Source organism: Tiliqua scincoides, chromosome 7 (genome assembly GCF_035046505.1).
Source record: "Tiliqua scincoides isolate rTilSci1 chromosome 7, rTilSci1.hap2, whole genome shotgun sequence".
Classification (NCBI taxonomy): domain Eukaryota; kingdom Metazoa; phylum Chordata; class Lepidosauria; order Squamata; family Scincidae; genus Tiliqua; species Tiliqua scincoides.
Window position 1 is genome coordinate 18,260,412 of NC_089827.1, and position 19,860 is coordinate 18,280,271.

A 19,860-nucleotide genomic window follows, 5' to 3' on the forward strand; every position below is an offset into this window, starting at 1 on the left:
GCATTTTGGTGGCGTTTACACAGGGAGACAGACAAACCTTGGGAGCTTTCCATTTAAAAACTAATCATTCCTAACTCCTGATATATAGTTTCATTAACTATTTATTTACTATTCCTTCTCCTTAATTTTTAAGAATTACTCCTTTTGTACAATGTCCATCTATCTAATTGAATTCAATGCCAATATTTGCAAGGACCATTTTTTAAAAAATAACTTCTGAGTAACTTTTATCCTTCCATATTCAATATAGGTTTACTTCTAAGTTACCTCTCTTTTCAAAAGAAATGTCTTCCAAGTAAATGTATACAATGCATTAGATTCAGGCACCTGCTGGGAGCAAACTCACGGAGATGTGGGGTACAAGAAACACTATTTAATTACCCAAGCCACACTTTGGTAAATGGAAGAGCATGGAACAGATTTGTGTGTTCCTCCCTCTCCTTCCAACCTGTTTGTACAGGCATTCCTAACTCCCCTGCCATTATCGAAATAACCAGTCACCATTGTGTTCTTACTGAGGTTTTCTCCAAGAGCCCAATCCAATGCATGTCTACTCAGAAGTAAGTCCCATTAGAAACAATGGGGCTTACTCCCAGATAAGTATGTATAGGATTGCAGCCTAAGTATAGGTAGCCCAAATGACATTTTCAAATCCAGTACTGACCACATATCCAAATTTTGTTTTGGTGCTAACTATGGTTAGCAGAAACCTTACTGCAGGCTTAATATTAACCATCACTATTACCAAAACTGAAAGGGAGAGGAAATGTCTACACAGATGGAAGAACAGGGGAGATGTCCACATGCCCACGGGACACCCCCTAGTCTAGTGAAGGGCCAGTGTGATATCTATACTGGGTGATACTGATAATGCCCCTGATGACTACTTCTCCCAGGAGATGAAAAATTCTCCTTTCCATGATTTGTCATGTAATGAAAATGTCATTTGACTTTGCTAGCAGATGTTAGCTAGGTTCATCACATGAATATCATGGACATCAAAATCTATATTAAGCTGAATTGAATCAATACACTACTCTTGTTTGCCAATCAGTTCAGACATTTGCATTAGTTGGTTTTCAACAGGATTTGTGTTTGTTTTATGTAAAATTGCCACAATGAAATTAGTTACCCTGCATAAGCCTTGAACACATATATCATGGGTATCTGTTCCACACTGAGTACCATCAACAACTCTTTCTTTCAGCTGATAGTAGGAGGTTGTGCCAGAAACACGACAAAAAAGTTTACAGCGATCCTTCATAGAAACTGTTGGGGCAAAAAAGCCAAGTATGTTTTTGTCATTTGTGAAGTTTTATGCAAATTAACATGTAGTTAAGAAAGAAAACTTCTGGTGACTTACTGCCACTGTATTTTGGAAGCCAGCGGACGGCAGATGTCAGTCCGTTAATGTTGAAATGTTTACCATCAAATTCAGAGCACTGCTGCTCACGGAAATCTTTTCTGCCTTTTGGACACGACTCAGTATTGCATGACCGAAATTTCATTCTGCGACCTACACAGTATTTTCCTCCATGTTTTGGCCTAACGAAAATTGCATTTCAAGCATGTTAATACCAGACACTCTTGATATTCTGATTAAAATTAAACTTTTCCAACAATCTTACTTCTGAAATTTAAATATAGATTTCTATCAAGACACGATCATTCATCTGTTTGAACTTCCACTGACTGAACTTCCACTGAAGAAATATTAAAATGAAAGAAAGCTCAATACATTGCAGAATCATTTAAACCCCTACAAACTGAAGAAAGGTCAGCACAAACTGCTATCATTGCACTAGGGCGACAGTTCCCAAATTGTGAGCCATGGCTCCCCCAAGGGAGTCACAGAAATCAGCCAGAACAACTGTGGAATCCTCACAAAGAACATGCCACCCTATACAATGTAAAGGATGGTAGCCCTAATGGGAAGCTATTGCCCAGTAGATCTAGGGAGACCATAGTCAAAACAGTTTGGGAACCACTATACTAGAGACATGCAAAAGCCAGTGGATTATTCTAACCCTGCACTATATCTACTATGCAGGAGAACTAGGTGTGCACTAAATTTAATTACTTACTATACATACAATAGAGATAATGTTTTATTTATCTTTAACCAACAATAACTGTTATATCTGGTTTTAAAATTCAAGCAACGTGTTGAAATCATAATCTTTATTGTCATGGATCTTTAAGTGTTCAAAAGTAACAGCCATGCTTTTCTTGACAGATCATCATCTAAAACTCTAGTCATATCTTTCGGAGTTAAGAAACAAACATTCACACGTCTGGATTTAACTCAGCAAAACTATAAAATAACATTCAACAGGACACAGAATGCAGCCTCAAGTTTGATTATAATACTATGAAAACAAGGCTGGCGGTCAGCTGGTAGCCCTATTCACCCAGTACAACTCTTTCCAGGTAAGCAGGTAAGTTCAAGCACCCAGTAATTTATACATCTGTGTGACCAGAATGGTAAATGTAGTTTTTGTAGTTATCTGCACTGATGCAGAAAATTACTGTTAATTTATTGTTCATTCAAATAAACAGCTAGGCAGAATTTTAAAAAAACCTCATTGCACATATATTTAGTGTAAGAAAACAAACACCACCTACTCAGGTCGATTACATAATCTGGTTGTACTTTTGATGCCGCCTCCACAGGTTCTGGTACATGAAGTATAAGGTCCCCAGGATCCCCACGCCCCATCCACAGGATGCCTTTCCATTTCTTTGCTTGCACAAATTCCATGCCGGCAATGCTGTTCAATTCATAAATATAATAAAATAAAATTACGTAGGAAGATAATTCAAAGTACACAGAATATGATGACCAAAGTGGGAACAAGAAATGAAATCCAAGAAGAAATTAAATCTATGATCATTGCTGCAGAATTACTGTATCACTTAAAACAATATTTAACACATTATATATTCAGACTATTATTAACAATTCAAGAAGTTGGAAAGGTTTGTACCTATTGGGCTCAGCTTCTTAATAAGGGCTCAGACTATCACTTGTGCATCTTAACAAGATGTTTAGTTATTCAAAAGTTGTCTGTTCCCATCAGCTTTCATGAGAACATCTAAAGATTTGGTTGTAAGTCATGGCTAGTATTTTTACTCCAACATTTTATAATGGCAGCAGCCTCAATTTATATCTATCATGATACATTCAAGTTCATTTTCCATGATAAAACAACAAGGCTAAAATGCATGCCAGAAGACAAGAAATTAAGATCTCCCATATGTAACAGAGCAGAGGTGTAGATAGACAGGCTTGTTCATATGGAACATATGTGAATAGGAAGATAAAAGCATTGCAGCACCAGAGGTCTCTGGTATGACATGGCTACCAGCATGCCTATAGTTGTTTTCATAATACACATTAACTTCCACATTTCCCACTCACATAACTAAAGGATCACAGGCATACATACCATATTAGAAACAACCAATCCTATAGTGGAGATGTTGTGAGTGTGATAATAACTATACAGTCTTCCTAATCATGTAGGCAGAAGATGCAGACATAAGGAGCAACAGCAACCATGCCACTCCAGGTCATGTGCCCTTTATATGTTCTCTCATCTGCCCTGGAGTAGGTTTTAGCCAAATAAATCAACAAATGGCTCAATAAATATACAGGTCCAGCCTATTTATACACGGATTTTTTATACACGGATTTGACTCAACACAAATGGCCCCTGCAAATGAGAAGAAATGTGCTGATCCCTGGAGAAGGGGAAAAAATTCATTCCTTAAAAATCAGTTTAAAAAACTGAATAGTCCTTTAACAATAGCCTCCTTAATGAAAGAGAGAGAGAGAGAGAAGGCAGCTAGTTGACAATCCATCAACCCTTCTCTCTCCATCGGACCCCTCCCTTCCCCTTGAGCACATGAAAGAAAGATGATCACTTTGCATTGGTGAAGGGAGGGGCTAAGTGAAGTGCTTGGAGGAGGACAGATTGATGGATTGTCTTTTTAATGACTCTTATCTTACATCACAAAGGTCAGCAAGGCTGTTTTTAAATAACTGGAGCAAAGAAACTTTGTTTTTTAAATTGATTTGCTATAGTGTATTTTTTTGCCATCCAGTGAGTACTTGGAATGGAACCCATGTGAATAATTAGTCTCAATCTGTATAAGTCAATAAAACTTATAGCTAATAGGAATAAGATTTCCACATTTTGTCTTCTGTCATTTGCAGCTAATGAGTTAGTATGTTAGAACAAAATGCATATTTATTGCCATCCTCTGTGTAATGATGTCACTTCCTGCTTAATGATGTCACTTTTGGCCATCAGCAGGCACTATGAATGCTAACTTCAGCCCTCTGTATGAAACAAGTCTGACATCCCTGTGCCAGAGTATCCAATATCATTGTCCGGATGGGTGCCCGAAGCAAAGGTGGGAGAACTGGAATGTCTGGTGACAAGGGAAAACATTGACATAGTGGGCATAACGGAAACCTGGTGGAATGCGAAGAATCAGTGGGATACCGCAATCCCGGGCTATAAACTCTACAGGAGGGACAGGCAGGGACGTGTTGGAGGTGGGGTGGCTGTTTATGTTAAGGAAGGGATAGAATCCAGCAAAGTAGAAACTGAAGGTGGGTCCGACTCCACCTTAGAATCTCTGTGGGTTAAATTACCAGGCTTGTGCAGCGATGTAATACTGGGGGTGTGCTATCGTCCTCCAGACCAGAAATTGGATGGGGACCTTGAAATGAGGAAACAGATCAGGGAGGTGACAAGGAGGGACAGGGTTGTAATCATGGGGGACTTCAACTATCCTCATATTGACTGGGTCAATTTGTGTTCTGGTCACGATAAGGAGACCGGATTTCTTGACGTGCTAAATGACTGTGACTTAGAGCAGCTAGTCACGGAGCCCACCAGAGGGCAGGTGACTCTGGATGTAATATTGTGTGGTACACAGGACCTGGTTAGAGATGTAAATGTTACTGAGCCATTGGGGAACAGTGATCATGCTGCGATCCGTTTTGACGTGCACGTTGGGGGAAGAATACCAGGCAAATCTCTAACAAAAACCCTTGACTTCCGACGGGCGGACTTCCCTCAAATGAGGAGGCTGGTTAGAAGGAGGTTAAAAGGGAGGGTAAAAAGAGTTCAATCTCTCCAGAGTGCATGGAGGCTGCTTAAAACAACAGTAATAGAGGCCCAGCAGAGGTGTGTACCGCAAAGAAAGAAGGGTTCTACTAAATCCAGGAGGGTGCCCGCATGGCTAACCAGCCAAGTTAGAGAGGCTGTGAAGGGCAAGGAAGCTTCCTTCCGTAAATGGAAGTCTTGCCCTAATGAGGAGAATAAAAAGGATCATAAATTGTGGCAAAAGAAACGTAAGAAGGTGATATGGGAGGCCAAGAGAGACTATGAGGAACGCATGGCCGGCAACATTAAGGGGAATAATAAAAGCTTCTTCAAATATGTTAGAAGCAGGAAACCTGCCAGAGAAGCGGTTGGCCCTCTGGATGGTGAGGGAGGGAAAGGGGAGATAAAAGGAGACTTAGAGATGGCAGAGAAATTAAATGAGTTCTTTGCATCTGTCTTCAAGGCAGAAGACCTCGGGCAGATACTGCTGCCTGAACGGCCCCTCCTAACCGAGGAGTTAAGTCAGATAGAGGTTAAAAGAGAAGATGTTTCAGACCTCATTGATAAATTAAAGTTCAATAAGTCACCGGGCCCTGATGGCATCCACCAAAGAGTTATTAAGGAATTGAAGAATGAAGTTGCAGATCTCTTGACTAAGGTATGCAACTTGTCCCTCAAAACGGCCACGGTGCCAGAAGATTGGAGGATAGCAAATGTTACGCCTATTTTTAAAAAGGGAAAGAGGGGGGACCCGGGAAACTATAGGCCGGTCAGCCTAACATCTATACCGGGTAAAATGGTGGAATGCCTCATCAAAGATAGGATCTCAAAACACATAGACGAACAGGCCTTGCTGAGGGAGAATCAGCATGGCTTCTGTAAGAGTAAGTCTTGCCTCACGAACCTTATAGAATTCTTTGAAAAGGTCAACAGGCATGTGGATGCGGGAGAACCCGTGGACATTATATATCTGGACTTTCAGAAGGCGTTTGACACGGTCCCTCACCAAAGGCTACTGAAAAAACTCCACAGTCAGGGAATTAGAGAACAGGTCCTCTCATGGATTGAGAACTGGTTGGAGGCCAGGAAGCAGAGAGTGGGTGTCAATGGGCAATTTTCACAATGGACAGAGGTGAAAAGCGGTGTGCCCCAAGGATCTGTCCTGGGACCGGTGCTTTTCAACCTCTTCATAAATGACCTGGAGACAGGGGTGAGCAGTGAGGTTGCAAAGTTTGCGGACGACACCAAACTTTTCTGAGTGGTGAAGACCAGAAGTGATTGTGAGGAGCTCCAGAAGGATCTCTCCAGACTGGCAGAATGGGCAGCAAAATGGCAGATGCGCTTCAATGTCAGTAAGTGTAAAGTCATGCACATTGGGGCAAAAAATCAAAACTTTAGATATAGGCTGATGGGTTCTGAGCTGTCTGTGACAGATCAGGAGAGAGATCTTGGGGTGGTGGTGGACAGGTTGATGAAAGAGTCGGCCCAATGTGCGGCGGCAGTGAAGAAGGCCAATTCTATGCTTGGGATCATTAGGAAGGGTATTGAGAACAAAACGGCTAATATTATAATGCCGTTGTACAAATCTATGGGAAGGCCACACCTGGAGTATTGTGTCCAGTTCTGGTCGCCGCATCTCAAAAAAGACATAGTGGAAATGGAAAAGGTGCAAAAGAGAGCGACTAAGATGATTACAGGGCTGGGGCACCTTCCTTATGAGGAAAGGCTACGGTGTTTGGGCCTCTTCAGCCTAGAAAAGAGATGCCTGAGGGGGGACATGATTGAGACATACAAAATTATGTAGGAGATGTACAGAGTGGATAGGGAGATGCTCTTTACACTCTCACATAACACCAGAACCAGGAGACAGCCACTAAAATTGAGTGTTGGGAGAGTTAGAACAGACAAAAGAAAATATTTCTTTACTCAGCGTGTGGTTGGTCTGTGGAACTCCTTGCCACAGGATGTGGTGATGGCGTCTAGCCTGGACGCCTTTAAAAGGGGATTGGACAAGTTTCTGGAGGAAAAATCCATTATGGGGTACAAGCCATGATGTGTATGCGCAACCTCCTGTTTTTAGAAATGGGTTTTGTCAGAATGCCAGATGCAAGGGAGGGCACCAGGATGGGGTCTCTTGTTATCTGGTGTGCTCCCTGGGGCATTTGGTGGGCCGCTGTGAGATACAGGAAGCTGGACTAGATGGGCCTATGGCCTGATCCAGTGGGGCTGTTCTTATGTTCTTATGTGGGGTGAATACACTGTTGAACAATCTCACAACTAATCTAAACCCTAAATTTATACACAGCTCTCATCTTCAAAGGGAGGAGGAGAAGGCCTAAAAGAAGCAGAAGTCATAAAGGCTAAGAAAAATGGAGTGGGAGAAGGAGAGGAAGTGGGCCCAAACAGTTTACAGTGTTATGGAAGCAATTATGTGTTACTTACAGTGTTATGGAAGTGCATGCAATGAGGATGCATGCATGCATACCTTGTTCTGTAATCCCCATCTTAGATATACAGGAATAAAGTGATCAGGTTTCTGGTCTAGCAGGAAGCCCTGATTCTATTTTAGCATTATATACCAAAATGGGAAAGAATAGTGATGCCCTGTTTTGTTTTGGGTTTTTTTTTATTGTAAAGGAGGACTCTGGAACATTTGAAATTATACATAGAAATAAAGTACCTACATGACAATTACTTCCAGAGAACTGGAATAAGCCCAAGTTCACATATGGGATTTAATAGTTTAGTCAATAAAGATGTACCAGCTTTTACTGTTGTGCAGCATTTCTACAGAAAAGACAAGATGGAGTCACAGAAGAAAAATCATGCACCAGACCTATTCCAGATATTCTCCTTGGGCATTCCCCTCAACCACTAGCATCTGTTTCAGAGATAAATTTAGCTTATCATTTATTCAATACGTGCAACATTGGAGACCCATGCAAAGCATGAACCCTAAAGAAAGGGACAGGAGTCTGTGCAAAAGAATGAGGAAAAAAGTTCTCTTCCCTGTTATCAGCACTGCTAACCGAGGCTGAGATAACATGACCACTCGCTATAGAGTTTAACGAGGGAAGTACCTTGGTCTGAGTTTTGTCCACATGCATTCCACAATAAAATAGTTTATGAAGTGTTAAGTACTGTGAGAAGTATGGTGCGGACGCACTTCCCACAGTGAATTCCATAGCAGTGAATTCACACAGCAGCTCCATTGACCACTCCAGCTCCATTCCACCATTGGCCCTTGCTGCTAAGAAAAGGCAGTTCTCTGCTCTGGTCATGCAACCAGGAAAGCAGGTAAAGAGTGAACCGGTGTCTGGATCAGGAGCGACAAACACACGGTGCATGGAAGCTCTTCATCCAACCCACATGATAATTGGGATCTGCCCAAAATTGCCCTTTCTGCTGAGGCTCTGGGAGGGAGAGATGGCTCAGAAGGCAAGGAACACTATGAGGGAAGGCACTGACCTAGGGGGGCAAGAGTAGAAGATGCTACTGTAGTGCTGGGAGAACCCAATTATCACAGGGGCCGCCCTTTCAGCAGTGCCACTGCTGAGGTGTCACTGAGTGGTCCAAAGCACCACTGAGTTACTGAGCTGCAAAGTGATGCCTCATCAGAAGTAGTATGGCTGGAAGGAGAGCCTTCATGGTAATTGGGCTCTCCTACATCTTAGAAATAGAATCAAGATTCTCTCTCGCAAATATTTTCATATTTTCTCTCCTGGCATTTGCAACTAATGAGTTCCTAAGTGAGAACAAAGTGCTTATTTAAGGGCCATCATCTGCTTATATATGTCACTTCCCCCTTAATGAGGTCACTTCCAGCCCTCAGCAGGCACCAAGAATGCTATTGAGACCACTGTATAAAACAAGTTTGACATCCCTGGTCCAGTTCCCCAGTCAGTACACCATCCTGGCTCTTGAGCTACTCTTTACTTCTTAGTAAACTGTGTCTGAACTCAAGACAGGTATAAAGAGACAGGTATAAACTTGCCATGTCTAGAGCATTCCTAAAACTGTAATGTAGGATATGGTCATTAAAAATATGGAACGCTATGGAACTCCCTTCCCCTTGACTTAAGAATGGCTCCCTCTCTTGAGACCTTTCGGCAAGGCCTGAAGACCCTTCTGTTTAAACAGGCCTTCTGAGTTCTTGGCCTTTTAACATCTTTTTAACATCTTTTAATATTTTTTTACAGGCCTGATTCTTTTATGACTTGCTGCTGCTCTATGCTCTTTTTACCTATTTTTTTTACTCTGACTGCTGTTTTTAATATGTGTTAATATGTTTTTATTTGTTTTTTAAATTGTTTTTAATATGTTGTAAGCCGCCTTGAGTCCCTTCGGGGAGAAAGGCGGGGTAGAAATAAAGTAAAAAAAAATATATATATATTATTTCATGAGGTTTTTGAAAAAGTTGTGAAAGATGTATATCCAACCCAGCTGTTGAGCACGAGGCTTCAGTCAATTGACAGATACTATCAACATGAAGAAATCAGAAAGAAATGTTTTTTGCGAATAAAAAGGTTTCACACTAGAGCAGGGGTGTCCAAACTTTCAGGCAGGAGGGCCACATCATCTCTCTGACACTGTGTCGGGGGCCAGGAAAAAAAAAGAATTAATTTACATAAATGAATATATTAGAGATGGAACTTATATGAATGAATGAATGGTCTTGCAATAGCTCAAAGACTATAAAAGGCCTTGCACAAAGCAAGGCAGCCTTTTCTTTGCTGCCGCTGCTGCATCACAGGTGTGAAACAGCAAGTAATGGAGGGAGCCCTTGTCCTACAACTCACACGACTGGTTGAATGAGATCAGAGAGGTCACACTGAGAGCAGTTGCGGGCCAGACCAGCGCGGGCTCCAGCAAGTCTCCGGAGGGCCAGAGGCTCATTGGAGACTGGGGGCTCCCTGAGAGCCAGACTGGGAGTCTTCGAGGGCCGCAAGTGGCCCCAGGGCCGGGGTTTGGGCACCCCTGCACTAGAACATAGTAATCTTCTTTCCCTATTTTCCACTTCATCACAATTATTAGTTTTGGGATAAGTAAGGTAGAACTGGAAGTGTAGACTCACCATTCCATTGCCACATTCTGTTCCATCAGCCAACGGCATGTGCTGTGTGCGGCAACCCTTCTGAATACCTTCAGTACTTGTACACCATAAACGTTTGCATTGTTTCTACGGAATAAAGAGGAGTTTCTTTGTGGAATTTTCATTTTGGTATATCCTCAAATAAACATATGCAGTAAGCCATCCTGAAGCATAGACCAGTTGTTAGACCATGAACAACAACTATGGCTTCAGAAAAAAATTCAAAATAACTATCAGGTTTTACAAATTCTTTTGTACAAAAGAACAGAAATCAGACTAAAAATAGACATGCAAATATTTTCAAAGGTGAAAGATGCACACATTTTTCAAATGTGACTTTCTCCTTCAAATAGTTGCAATCAACAAAGGTTGAGACTCCTGCTAGCATTCTGAAGAGCAAAACTGTGTTGGATACACAAGTGTGCCCTTCATTCCTGATCTCTTCTATACATAATTTGCATTTGGATATCTTCCTCTGAGCGCAAAATATCTTGTAAGAAATGTTCCTTAGAAATCTCTAAATCAGTGGTTCTCACACATTTAGCACCAGGAACCACTTCTTAGAATGAGAATCTGTCAGGACCCACAAGAAGTGATGACATGACCGGAAGTGACATCATCAAGCAGGGAAAATTTTAACAATCCTAGGCTGCAATCCTATCCACACTTACCCAGGAGTAAGTCCCATTTACTATAATCGTTAAAAGAATATATGTAGTAGCTTGTTAAAAGTACAGGTCTGTAACATTTCCCCAAATTCAGTCACATACCACGGGAGCATCCAGTCTAATATATTAAAAATAAAATATTGAAATGAATGGGGACCTACCTGAAACTGGATCGTGACCCACCTAGTGGGTCCCAATCCACAGTTTGAGAAACACTGCTCTAAATAATCACACTTGCAGTTACTTGGTCTTCTTCCATCCCCATCCTATCCTTGAGATATGACAGTATATACCCACATCCACTGGCACAACAATTGCCCTGCCAACATAGAGGTCTACCTGTTGACAGAGGTGCCGAGGACAGCTGCACAATGAAAGAAAATGTCGCACCAATGTAGCTTGGAAACTCGTGCAACTCCACAGGCAGAGAAGTCAAAATGAACGTCCCCTATTCCCAAGGTGCCTCCTGCATTAGCGCGGGAGGCGCTGGATTCGGCGGCAGCCCTTGGCTCCACCGTGCTGGGGCTCCTCGGGCAGCTCAGGATTCGGCTACCCGTTAGGATTGGGCTATAAATAAGTAAATAAATAAGTAAAGCATTAAGTTGGTGTTTTGTCGTAAGTGACTTACCATGTAAGGACATACTTGCGACCCAGGACCAAACATTAGCTCACACTGCTTGTTCACATCATACAGGAAACCTGGTAACTGTGACTGAAGGTCATAGATTCGTGCAGTCGGTCTGTCCAGAAGGCATTCCCCATAACCAGTACTGCAAGAGATTTAAACAAGTATTTTTGCACACTTCTTCTTCTTAAGTACACTGGTTTTGAACCTTGCAGTGAACAAAGGAGGGGAGGCAGGGTGATCTGGCACAATTTACTAGTGAATAGCTATAAAGAAGAGCCAACGTGGATTTCTGAGCTTATGGATAAAACATGGGAAGTAATCTCAGATGTCAGGAACAAATCTCTAATGGAGGAAGGCAATCTTTGGATCCAACCCATTTTTTTTAAACCAAGGATAAGACAAACATAAAACTTCAATTTATCTGAAGTCTAATTCCCCCTCCTCTAGAAGAGTAAAATTTTATTTTTAACAAACAAAATGGCTGGAATTCCATACCAGACAAGAAAGCAGATAACTACCCCTAGGTTGCAGTGTCCATGTGTTATCCACATGAAGCAAATAAACTGAAATAATACTTACTCAAGAAATTCAGTAATGTATTTCTGACTGCATTTTGACCAAGTCCAAGGGCTTGAATGATAGTTTAAAGTTGGGGCCATGACATGATATTGATGTTTAATTCCAGTTTCCTTACATTTAAAACTGTCATCGTGAGGCACGTTAAAACTAAAATACAGGGGCGGAAATAAACAAGTCAAATTGAGTAACGCTTCTCTTAAATTTGCAAATTGTCAAACACTAACAATTCATAATGCAACAATAATTTGGCAACAAAATCCTATGTATATCTGCTCAGGAGCAAGTTCCATCGTGTTCAATGGAGTTTGCTCCCAGGAAAGTGTACACAGTATGTTTTTAACATCTTTTTCACAGCACAATGTATCAAATTGTGTGTCACTGAAATAAATGGAATTTGCACTGAAGTAATGTTTCTAAAAGTAGGGTGTTAAAAATACACACACACACACCTCCTCTCAATTATATACAGGTACCCCCCATATCCATGGACCCCATACCCATGGCTTCACTTATCCACGGTTCTCAAACAACAACCCTTCCCCCACCATCATGTTCCTAACTCACCTCTCTTCAATTGCAAATGCTCTGCTAAAGGAAGCTTCCTCCCTCCCCTTTTGCTTTGGAACGCTTTGGAAAAGGAGGCAAACAGAACCTAGACTCATAGCTGCTAGAGAAACACTAGAGGAGGCGGCAGCGAGAACGGTAACAGGAAATAACATTCCCGCTGGAAATGGCTCCGAAGGGAGGGGCCACTCACCCACCTCCCTGCCAGGCTGACTGCTCCGCCCCCCTCCAGCTACGCCACCGCCTGTTAGCATTTTCACCATCACCTCCTGCAGTGTTCCAGCAGCTTTGAGTCTAAGTTCTTGCCATCTGCTTCCAGTTCCAAAGCAAAAGGAAGAAAAATCTTCCTTTTGCCAAGTGTATCCAAGCAAAGAGAGGCGAGTTATGAGTACAACAGGGGGAATTTGAGTAAGGTTTGCTGTTATCTGCTGCAGAAGGCAGGAATGTATCCCAGGAACATATAGGATTGTGCTATCAGGTACGAATCAGATTAACCTTTGTTTGCCACCCTCTACTTGGTGGCAGCAAGCAAGTCACTCCTCAGCCTCACCATCCCATCTGTAACATATGAACTATAAGAACATACTTTATGTGATGTTAAACACATTAAGGGCTACATAAATGCTACATAGTTATGGTAATTTAGCTCTGACTTGTAAGTTCATGGGTTTTTTTTTCTGTTACACTTCAGATTAACTACAGGTCCAGCCTTGTTATACATGGATTTTTTATACACGGATTTCACTCAATACAAATGGCCCCTGCAAATGAGAAGGAATGCGCTGATCCCTGGAGAAGGGGAAAAATGGACCCCTTTAAAATCAGTTTAAAAAACTGAAGAGTCCTTTAACAATAGCCTCATTAATGAGAGAGAGAGGGCAGCTGGCTGACAATCCGTCAACCCTTCTCTCTCCAGACAACCCCTCCCTTCCGCCTGAGCAGGTGAAAGAAAGGTGATCCCTTTGCATTGGTGAAGGGAGGGGCTGAGTGAAGCTCCTTTCTAAGCTCTTGGAGGACGATTGATTGATGGATTGTCTTCTTAATGATTCTTATCTTACATCACAAAGGTCAGCAAGGCTGTTTTTAAATCACTGGAGCAAAGAAACTTTGTTTTTTAAATTGATTTGCTATAGTGTGTTTTTGCCATCCAGGTGAGTGCTTGGAATGGAACCCAAGTGAATAATGAGGTTCAACCTGTATTTGCTTTTTTAAAAAAACAAAACATTTCAGTGCTATGCTTGGCTGTAGCTACTGTGAAGCAAGCCCAGTTTTGCTCTGCAAAATCTACTGTGGCTTACCTTAAATGCAAGGTAAGCTAAAGCTGTACTTAGTGGAAGAGACATACTTACACATGACCAAGTTCATGTGCTATTGTAAATGCAGCACTTAATCCATTTTCCTCACTGATAGAACAGCTGCGCATCGGGTCACACATTGTGCCCAGTTCAGCTAAACCTAAAAAATTGAATGCATTACATAAATGTTAAACAGACTATATAGAATCAGTGTTTGCTCCACACACACTAACTCAGGTCAACATGTGTGGTTCAGATATTTATCACAATATAACCATAGGCTTCCCTCTACAAATTTACTACCAAAAGTTTTTACAAAACAAGATAAATTCACATTTGTGTAATAACATACTTGCACTTTAAGATGCCCCCTGTATATAACTGCAATATTATTTTATTCTTATTTTTTAACAATGTGCAAAGTTAATCATTGCTGCCTTTTTAGTTTAACTTACCTAAGGTATCACATTTTTCTCTAGCTCTGCAGATATCTTCCCTTGAAGAAACAAAGGTTTTGTATGATGATGTTATGAAATACAAAGAAGATACAAAGAAAAAATAATTCCAGAAACGATATGTAATTTGATCTTGTCACAATCTGAGTCCTTTCTTCAATTTGGATTTGTGAAAAGAATTTCAAAGTTTTTAAGAAGAGGAGTAGAGCTGTATGGTTTTACTTCACTCTCCTAGCATTTGATCATCTTTGCCTTCACAATGCAAAGTTGGGTCCGCATTGCAAAAGTTAAAGTAGTTCATAAACATATGTAACAAGAACCAGTTTTAATTTAAATTAGCACCCAATTCCACTGAAGATTTTAGCATATGTTTAACATGGACACCTAAGTACAGATGTAACACTAGCTGACTCTCAGCTGTGGTGAGGAGGATCTCAACTTTACCTGAGAAATCTGATCAACAAAAAAGATCAGGAATGGATCATGAATTCTTACGTTCCCTTCCCCTCCAGCTCTTCCCCTTCTCTTTCATAAATTTCTCCCAGCCCTGGTGCAATGGTTCCCAAACTTAGTGTGGTCACAGCACCCTTCTTTCATGGTGGCCTCCTCCTCCTGGCTCTCCCAGGTGCTGCCATCTTGCATTGCGCAAGATCTCATGAGAATCACATGAGATCTTGTGCAATTCAAGACGGTGGCACCCAGGAGAGCTGGTAAGGCTGCCGGAGAATCCTGCAGTGCCCTGTGAATTCGCTACGGTACCCTTAGGTGACACAGAGTGCAGTTTCAGAACCACTGCCCTAGTTCATTAATACAAAGGATTGATAATGGGTGGCAGTAATGTATTTCTGTGAAACAATCATATGTGACAGGGATCATAAAGAAAAGTGTTATCTCAGATACTATACCGAGTGATAAGAATTGCAGTATCATGATGAGAGGGATGCGCATCATCCAGAACATTTTGTGTTTGTTGCCATAAACAGAAATTACGAAGAGTGGTAGCTGCGTTAAAACTGATAGCTGGTCCTTCCTGTACACAATTTGTCAAGACAAAACAAACACGGCAGTGGTAATGATCTTGCATCTACATTGTGCTATAAGAGCAATTCTGGAAAGTGAATTCTCTCTTCTGCTCAGAAATTGTGAGCAAGGAATTCCTTATAGAAGCCAGATTACCAGATCAGTTATTAAATCTGGTCATTATTAAAATTGACATTACTAAAACTGACAGAACTAGCCTTTTGAAAGAGCATGAATCAGTAGCTCTAGCCCAGTGATTCTCAACTGGTGGTAAACATACCTCGTGGTATGCTGGGTGGTGTTTGGTGCTATGCAACAGGAGCTACCAACAGCAATAGGAAGCACAAGCCAGTGGGCATGTGGTTTTTAAGCATAAGAAAAAGCTTGCCCGCCCACCTGCCCTGAGCCTCTTACTGACCTAGGAAGCTCCATCACTGTATCCAAATCTGGAAGTAACTGGCAATTACGTCAATTACAAGCAATTACGTCAAGTAACTAGCAATTATCGCCAGTTACTTCTGCTGGTACCTCCTAGAAAAGTAGCAGCAAGTGGTATGTTGGACGAGCCCCAATCCTGAACATTTGTAGCTGTTACAATACTGGTACAGAATATCATTGCAAAATAGATGCAATGGATTACTTGACTTTGCATTAGCACATCAGTTAGCTGGTCCCATTCCAAGTTTCTGGGACAACAAATCTAAGGGCCAAATTAGATATGACTTTAATCTTGTCATTGGCATGCTTAGGTTTTTATTTTCCTTCTGAATACAGAACCTATGGGTGGAGGGAGCAATCCATATTGGGCATGCGGCAGGAGAGTAGGAGTTTAACCCTGCCACAGTCCTACAGCAAGTATGGAAAGGCTGCCTTGCATTAACCTTGGGTTAGCCCAGGGGAAAGAGAGGGTAGCTCTTAGAAAGAGTTGGAAAGGAAATGGAGAATGTGGGTGGGGGATAACTGTTAAACGGGAAAGGGAAAGAAAAAAAGAGGAGAAAGAGCAAGTGGAGAGGAGGAAGATGTGGAAGACTGATGAGGAAAGAAGGAAGAAAGAATGAAGGAGGTATGTGTGCAAGAAAGAAAGAAATAAGTAAATGATCAAAGGCTGTGTGTGGGCATATCATCAGAGAGGGAGATAGGCAGTGTGGGTTATGAAGAATAGGGGTGCCTAGAACAGGGTTTCTCAATCTTTGAGGGAGCTTTACTCACTCAGTAAGTTCTTGCAGGGGAGGGGCTAGGGCAGCGACGCAATCCCCAGGATCGTGCCGCTAAGGGGGGTGAGGGGGTGTGCTTGTGACTTACTTGGCATGGTGTAGGGCTGCATCAGGCTGCAGGAAGTGTGGGGAGCCCTGCGCAGTCCTCCGAAGTGCTCCCCAAGGCTTGGAACCTGCAATAGAAGCGGACGCAAAGCACTTCCGTTTTGCAGGAGGTGCTTTGCGCCTGCTTCTATTGCAGTTCCAAGCCTCAGGGAGCACTGCGGATGCAGCCCCACACTATGCCAAGAAAGTCACAAGCATCCCCCCTCACCCCCTTAGCGGTGCCATCCTGGGGATCACGTCGCTGCCTCCCTCCCGTTCCCCTGTCCCTTAAAGGGACAGTGGAAGCATTACACGAACTGGCGGGTCGCAACTGGTGGGTCAAAATGATAGATTGCTGGGTTAAGGGCTTCACATATTGGCACCCCATACTACAGACTAGTTCAGGTTTGCCTAGAAGATGGGGTCATTATGGGAGCAGTTTAAAGATGCTACATCTGGGCAACAAATGTGACAACAAACAGTTCTCACCAAGTTTAGAGACTTGTTTAAAGAGCAGCTCTAGTTTTATATGCACTTAAAAAGAGTGCAGGAACTCTGGGATATCAAGAAATGTGTATTTAGAAAACTTGTTTGGTTCATAACATTCACTATTCCTTTCCCAAACATAAAAATACATATTTTCTTACCTGTTCATTGTGAACTACAATCAATTTTACAATCATTATATTTATCTGATTTCCTATGCTTGGGTCTTTGTAGATTGTTGCAACCTAAAAGAACAGAAAAGAAATAAGCAATCAAGCAAGCAGGTCATATGCTATTATGCACTCTTGTTTCTTATGGAAAGATAGAAAAAAATATATATGATGCTACAATTAATTAAAAGTTTATATTCTGCTTTCCACTACATTAGCAATCCTCTAGCACAGTGTCAATAAACATAAGATGGGCAAATGATACCAGGATAACAGCGGCTAGCTCGTTATTAAGAGCAAACAAGCCTTGGATCAGCTGTGTCACTTAGAAAATCTTCTCAAAATGATAGCTTGCTGGGTTAAGGGCTTCACATATTGGCACTCCATACTACAGACTACTTCAGGTTTGCTGCAGATAAACAGATGTTTGATGTACAGCCAATTCTTGTGTTAGGTTTCCTCTTTAGTATATAAATAGTGGGGAAACACAATTTCCCCATTATTCTCAGCAACTAGCTGGGCAGCGGTTTAGGAAAAATGTAATGTAAAAAGTAGCTTATTGTCCCACTGAATTCAGGGAGTCTGACCTATTCATCCTGAGAAACCACTGGAGCATCCTTGTAAGAAACTGGTTTTGTGGCAACCTGCTGGAACATATCCCCTCCTCCAACAATTTATTTGCTACTTCAATAAGTCTTTGAAGAAACCTGTATACCCTCTTAAGTTCATGTATTTCAGTTTTTAAAAAGGCAAACACAACTTTATATACTTTGATGAATGATTAACATCTTAGTACAATATTTGCCTTGGAAAATGTATCTCGTTTACAATCTAGTTAAGTCAAGGTTCTTTGATTTCTAGGAAATTAAACACATTTACAGCATAAACCTATGCACGTCTGCTCAGAAGTAAGTCCCACTAAATTCAATGGGACTTACCTCCAGGTAAGTGGCCAATGGAGGCACCAAGGCTTGTGGCCAGACTCAAGGCTCTGAGGTAGGCGGGGAGGGGGTGGGCAGGAGATGAGAGGGAGGCGTTCCTGAGTGGGGAGAGGGTGGGGGTGGGCAGCCCCGGGGTGGGGGGGCAGGGAGCAGGAGGCAGGCTGGGATCCAGCAGTTATGCCCGATCTCAACCCCCGTTCCCAGGGAGACTAGAGCAGTTTGAAGCTGCTCCGCTCTCCTCGGACTTGCACCACCTCAAGAGGTGGCGCAAGTCTGAGGAGATCCATAGGGGCAAGGGCGCCTTACCCAGAGATAAGGGGAAAAGTTTCCCCTTGCCTCTGGCAGAGCCGCTTTTGGTCCCTATCCTGCGCTGGATACAGGGCAAGTCTCCTGGCTTGCCTGTTCCAAAGCAGGGTAGGATCGCACCCTTAGAGTCATAAGAGCTAGGACGCCAAATGTATAATTGGTTGCATTTTGGCCTGTACAAAACAGATTTGTAGAGGCAGTTGCAAAGCTAATGGGGTGCATGGGTTGGCAACTACACTGGACAACAAGATTTAGGGGGGCAACAAACAGAGCTTGGCATTAGTGTCCAAAATTGTGAAAACCTTGGTATGTATGAATAATACCATAATGTTATACACCATTGGAAAGGTAATTTAATGTTGAATGTAATGAAACAAACTGCATTGGAATATCTGTATTATATCAAAATTTATGGCTAATTAAGCAGAAAACTTTCAATTTATTTACTTAAGAAATTAAATCTGATTTTGTTGTGTGTGTGGGGGGGGGGTACAAAATCTTCTTTGACCCCAAGTAGTGGATGCCTTAGCTATGCCACTGTGTAGAGGCATAACTCATACAGTATTATTTTTAAATATTCATGGATCATTCCATCACAGCTAACTCAGGCAGATTTTTCAAAGCCAGATCTGCTGGGAACACAAATTTGTTACAAGACATAGCCAACCAAGTATATTAGGTCAGATTCCAAAGAGGTCCTTGAGCTCACACCAAGTTATTGCATTGGCTCAGTGGAATTTTCTTTTTCTTCTTAAGTAACTGACCCACCACACCGTATACCACAATCACAAACTGTTTCTGGCTCATTTGCCAGAATAGTATGGGACAGGCTGTTATCTGAGCAAAACAAATGCAAAGTCCCGGAGGGCGCAATACAAAGGCCCAGTTGGGCCGGTGCAAGTCCTTCCCCCTCCAGAGGCCGAATTCTGCCTCCAGAGCGCCAGCACCCAGTAAGTTTCCACCGGCCTTCCTTGGCTGGCATGGGGGTCTCTGGGGAGGGTGGGGAGGAGGTAGTGGTGGCACAGATCTGAGTAACTCTATCCAGGCCACTGCCATGTTACCTGGGGTAAGGGGAATCAATTCCCCTTGCCCGAGGTTGTACCACAGCCAGCCCCAACCCTGCACTGGATACAGCACAGGCCAGCTGCGTTTTTCAGTGCAGAATAGGATTGGGCTGTTAGTCCCAAGGAACTACTAGTGTAATCATTCTCTGGATCCTGGTCATAGCTGTGGAGGCT

At 42.2% G+C, this 19,860-nt stretch overlaps 1 protein-coding gene across 3 annotated transcripts in view; it reads right to left on the reverse strand.

The window, feature by feature from the left end:
• The window catches only part of ADAMTS20 (ADAM metallopeptidase with thrombospondin type 1 motif 20), a 98,216-nt gene that overhangs the window by 55,511 nt on the left and 22,845 nt on the right, over positions 1-19,860 (reverse strand). For all 3 annotated transcript variants that reach the window (XM_066633250.1, XM_066633248.1, XM_066633249.1), the window contains exons 5-14: positions 17,367-17,450; positions 15,307-15,431; positions 14,402-14,442; positions 14,001-14,106; positions 12,088-12,234; positions 11,509-11,650; positions 10,195-10,299; positions 2,626-2,771; positions 1,364-1,545; positions 1,133-1,269 (exon numbers count right to left, since the gene is read on the reverse strand). In XM_066633250.1, the coding sequence (XP_066489347.1) occupies positions 1,133-1,269; positions 1,364-1,545; positions 2,626-2,771; positions 10,195-10,299; positions 11,509-11,650; positions 12,088-12,234; positions 14,001-14,106; positions 14,402-14,442; positions 15,307-15,431; positions 17,367-17,450 (1,215 nt within the window). The remainder of the gene's footprint in view (positions 1-1,132; positions 1,270-1,363; positions 1,546-2,625; positions 2,772-10,194; positions 10,300-11,508; positions 11,651-12,087; positions 12,235-14,000; positions 14,107-14,401; positions 14,443-15,306; positions 15,432-17,366; positions 17,451-19,860) is intronic.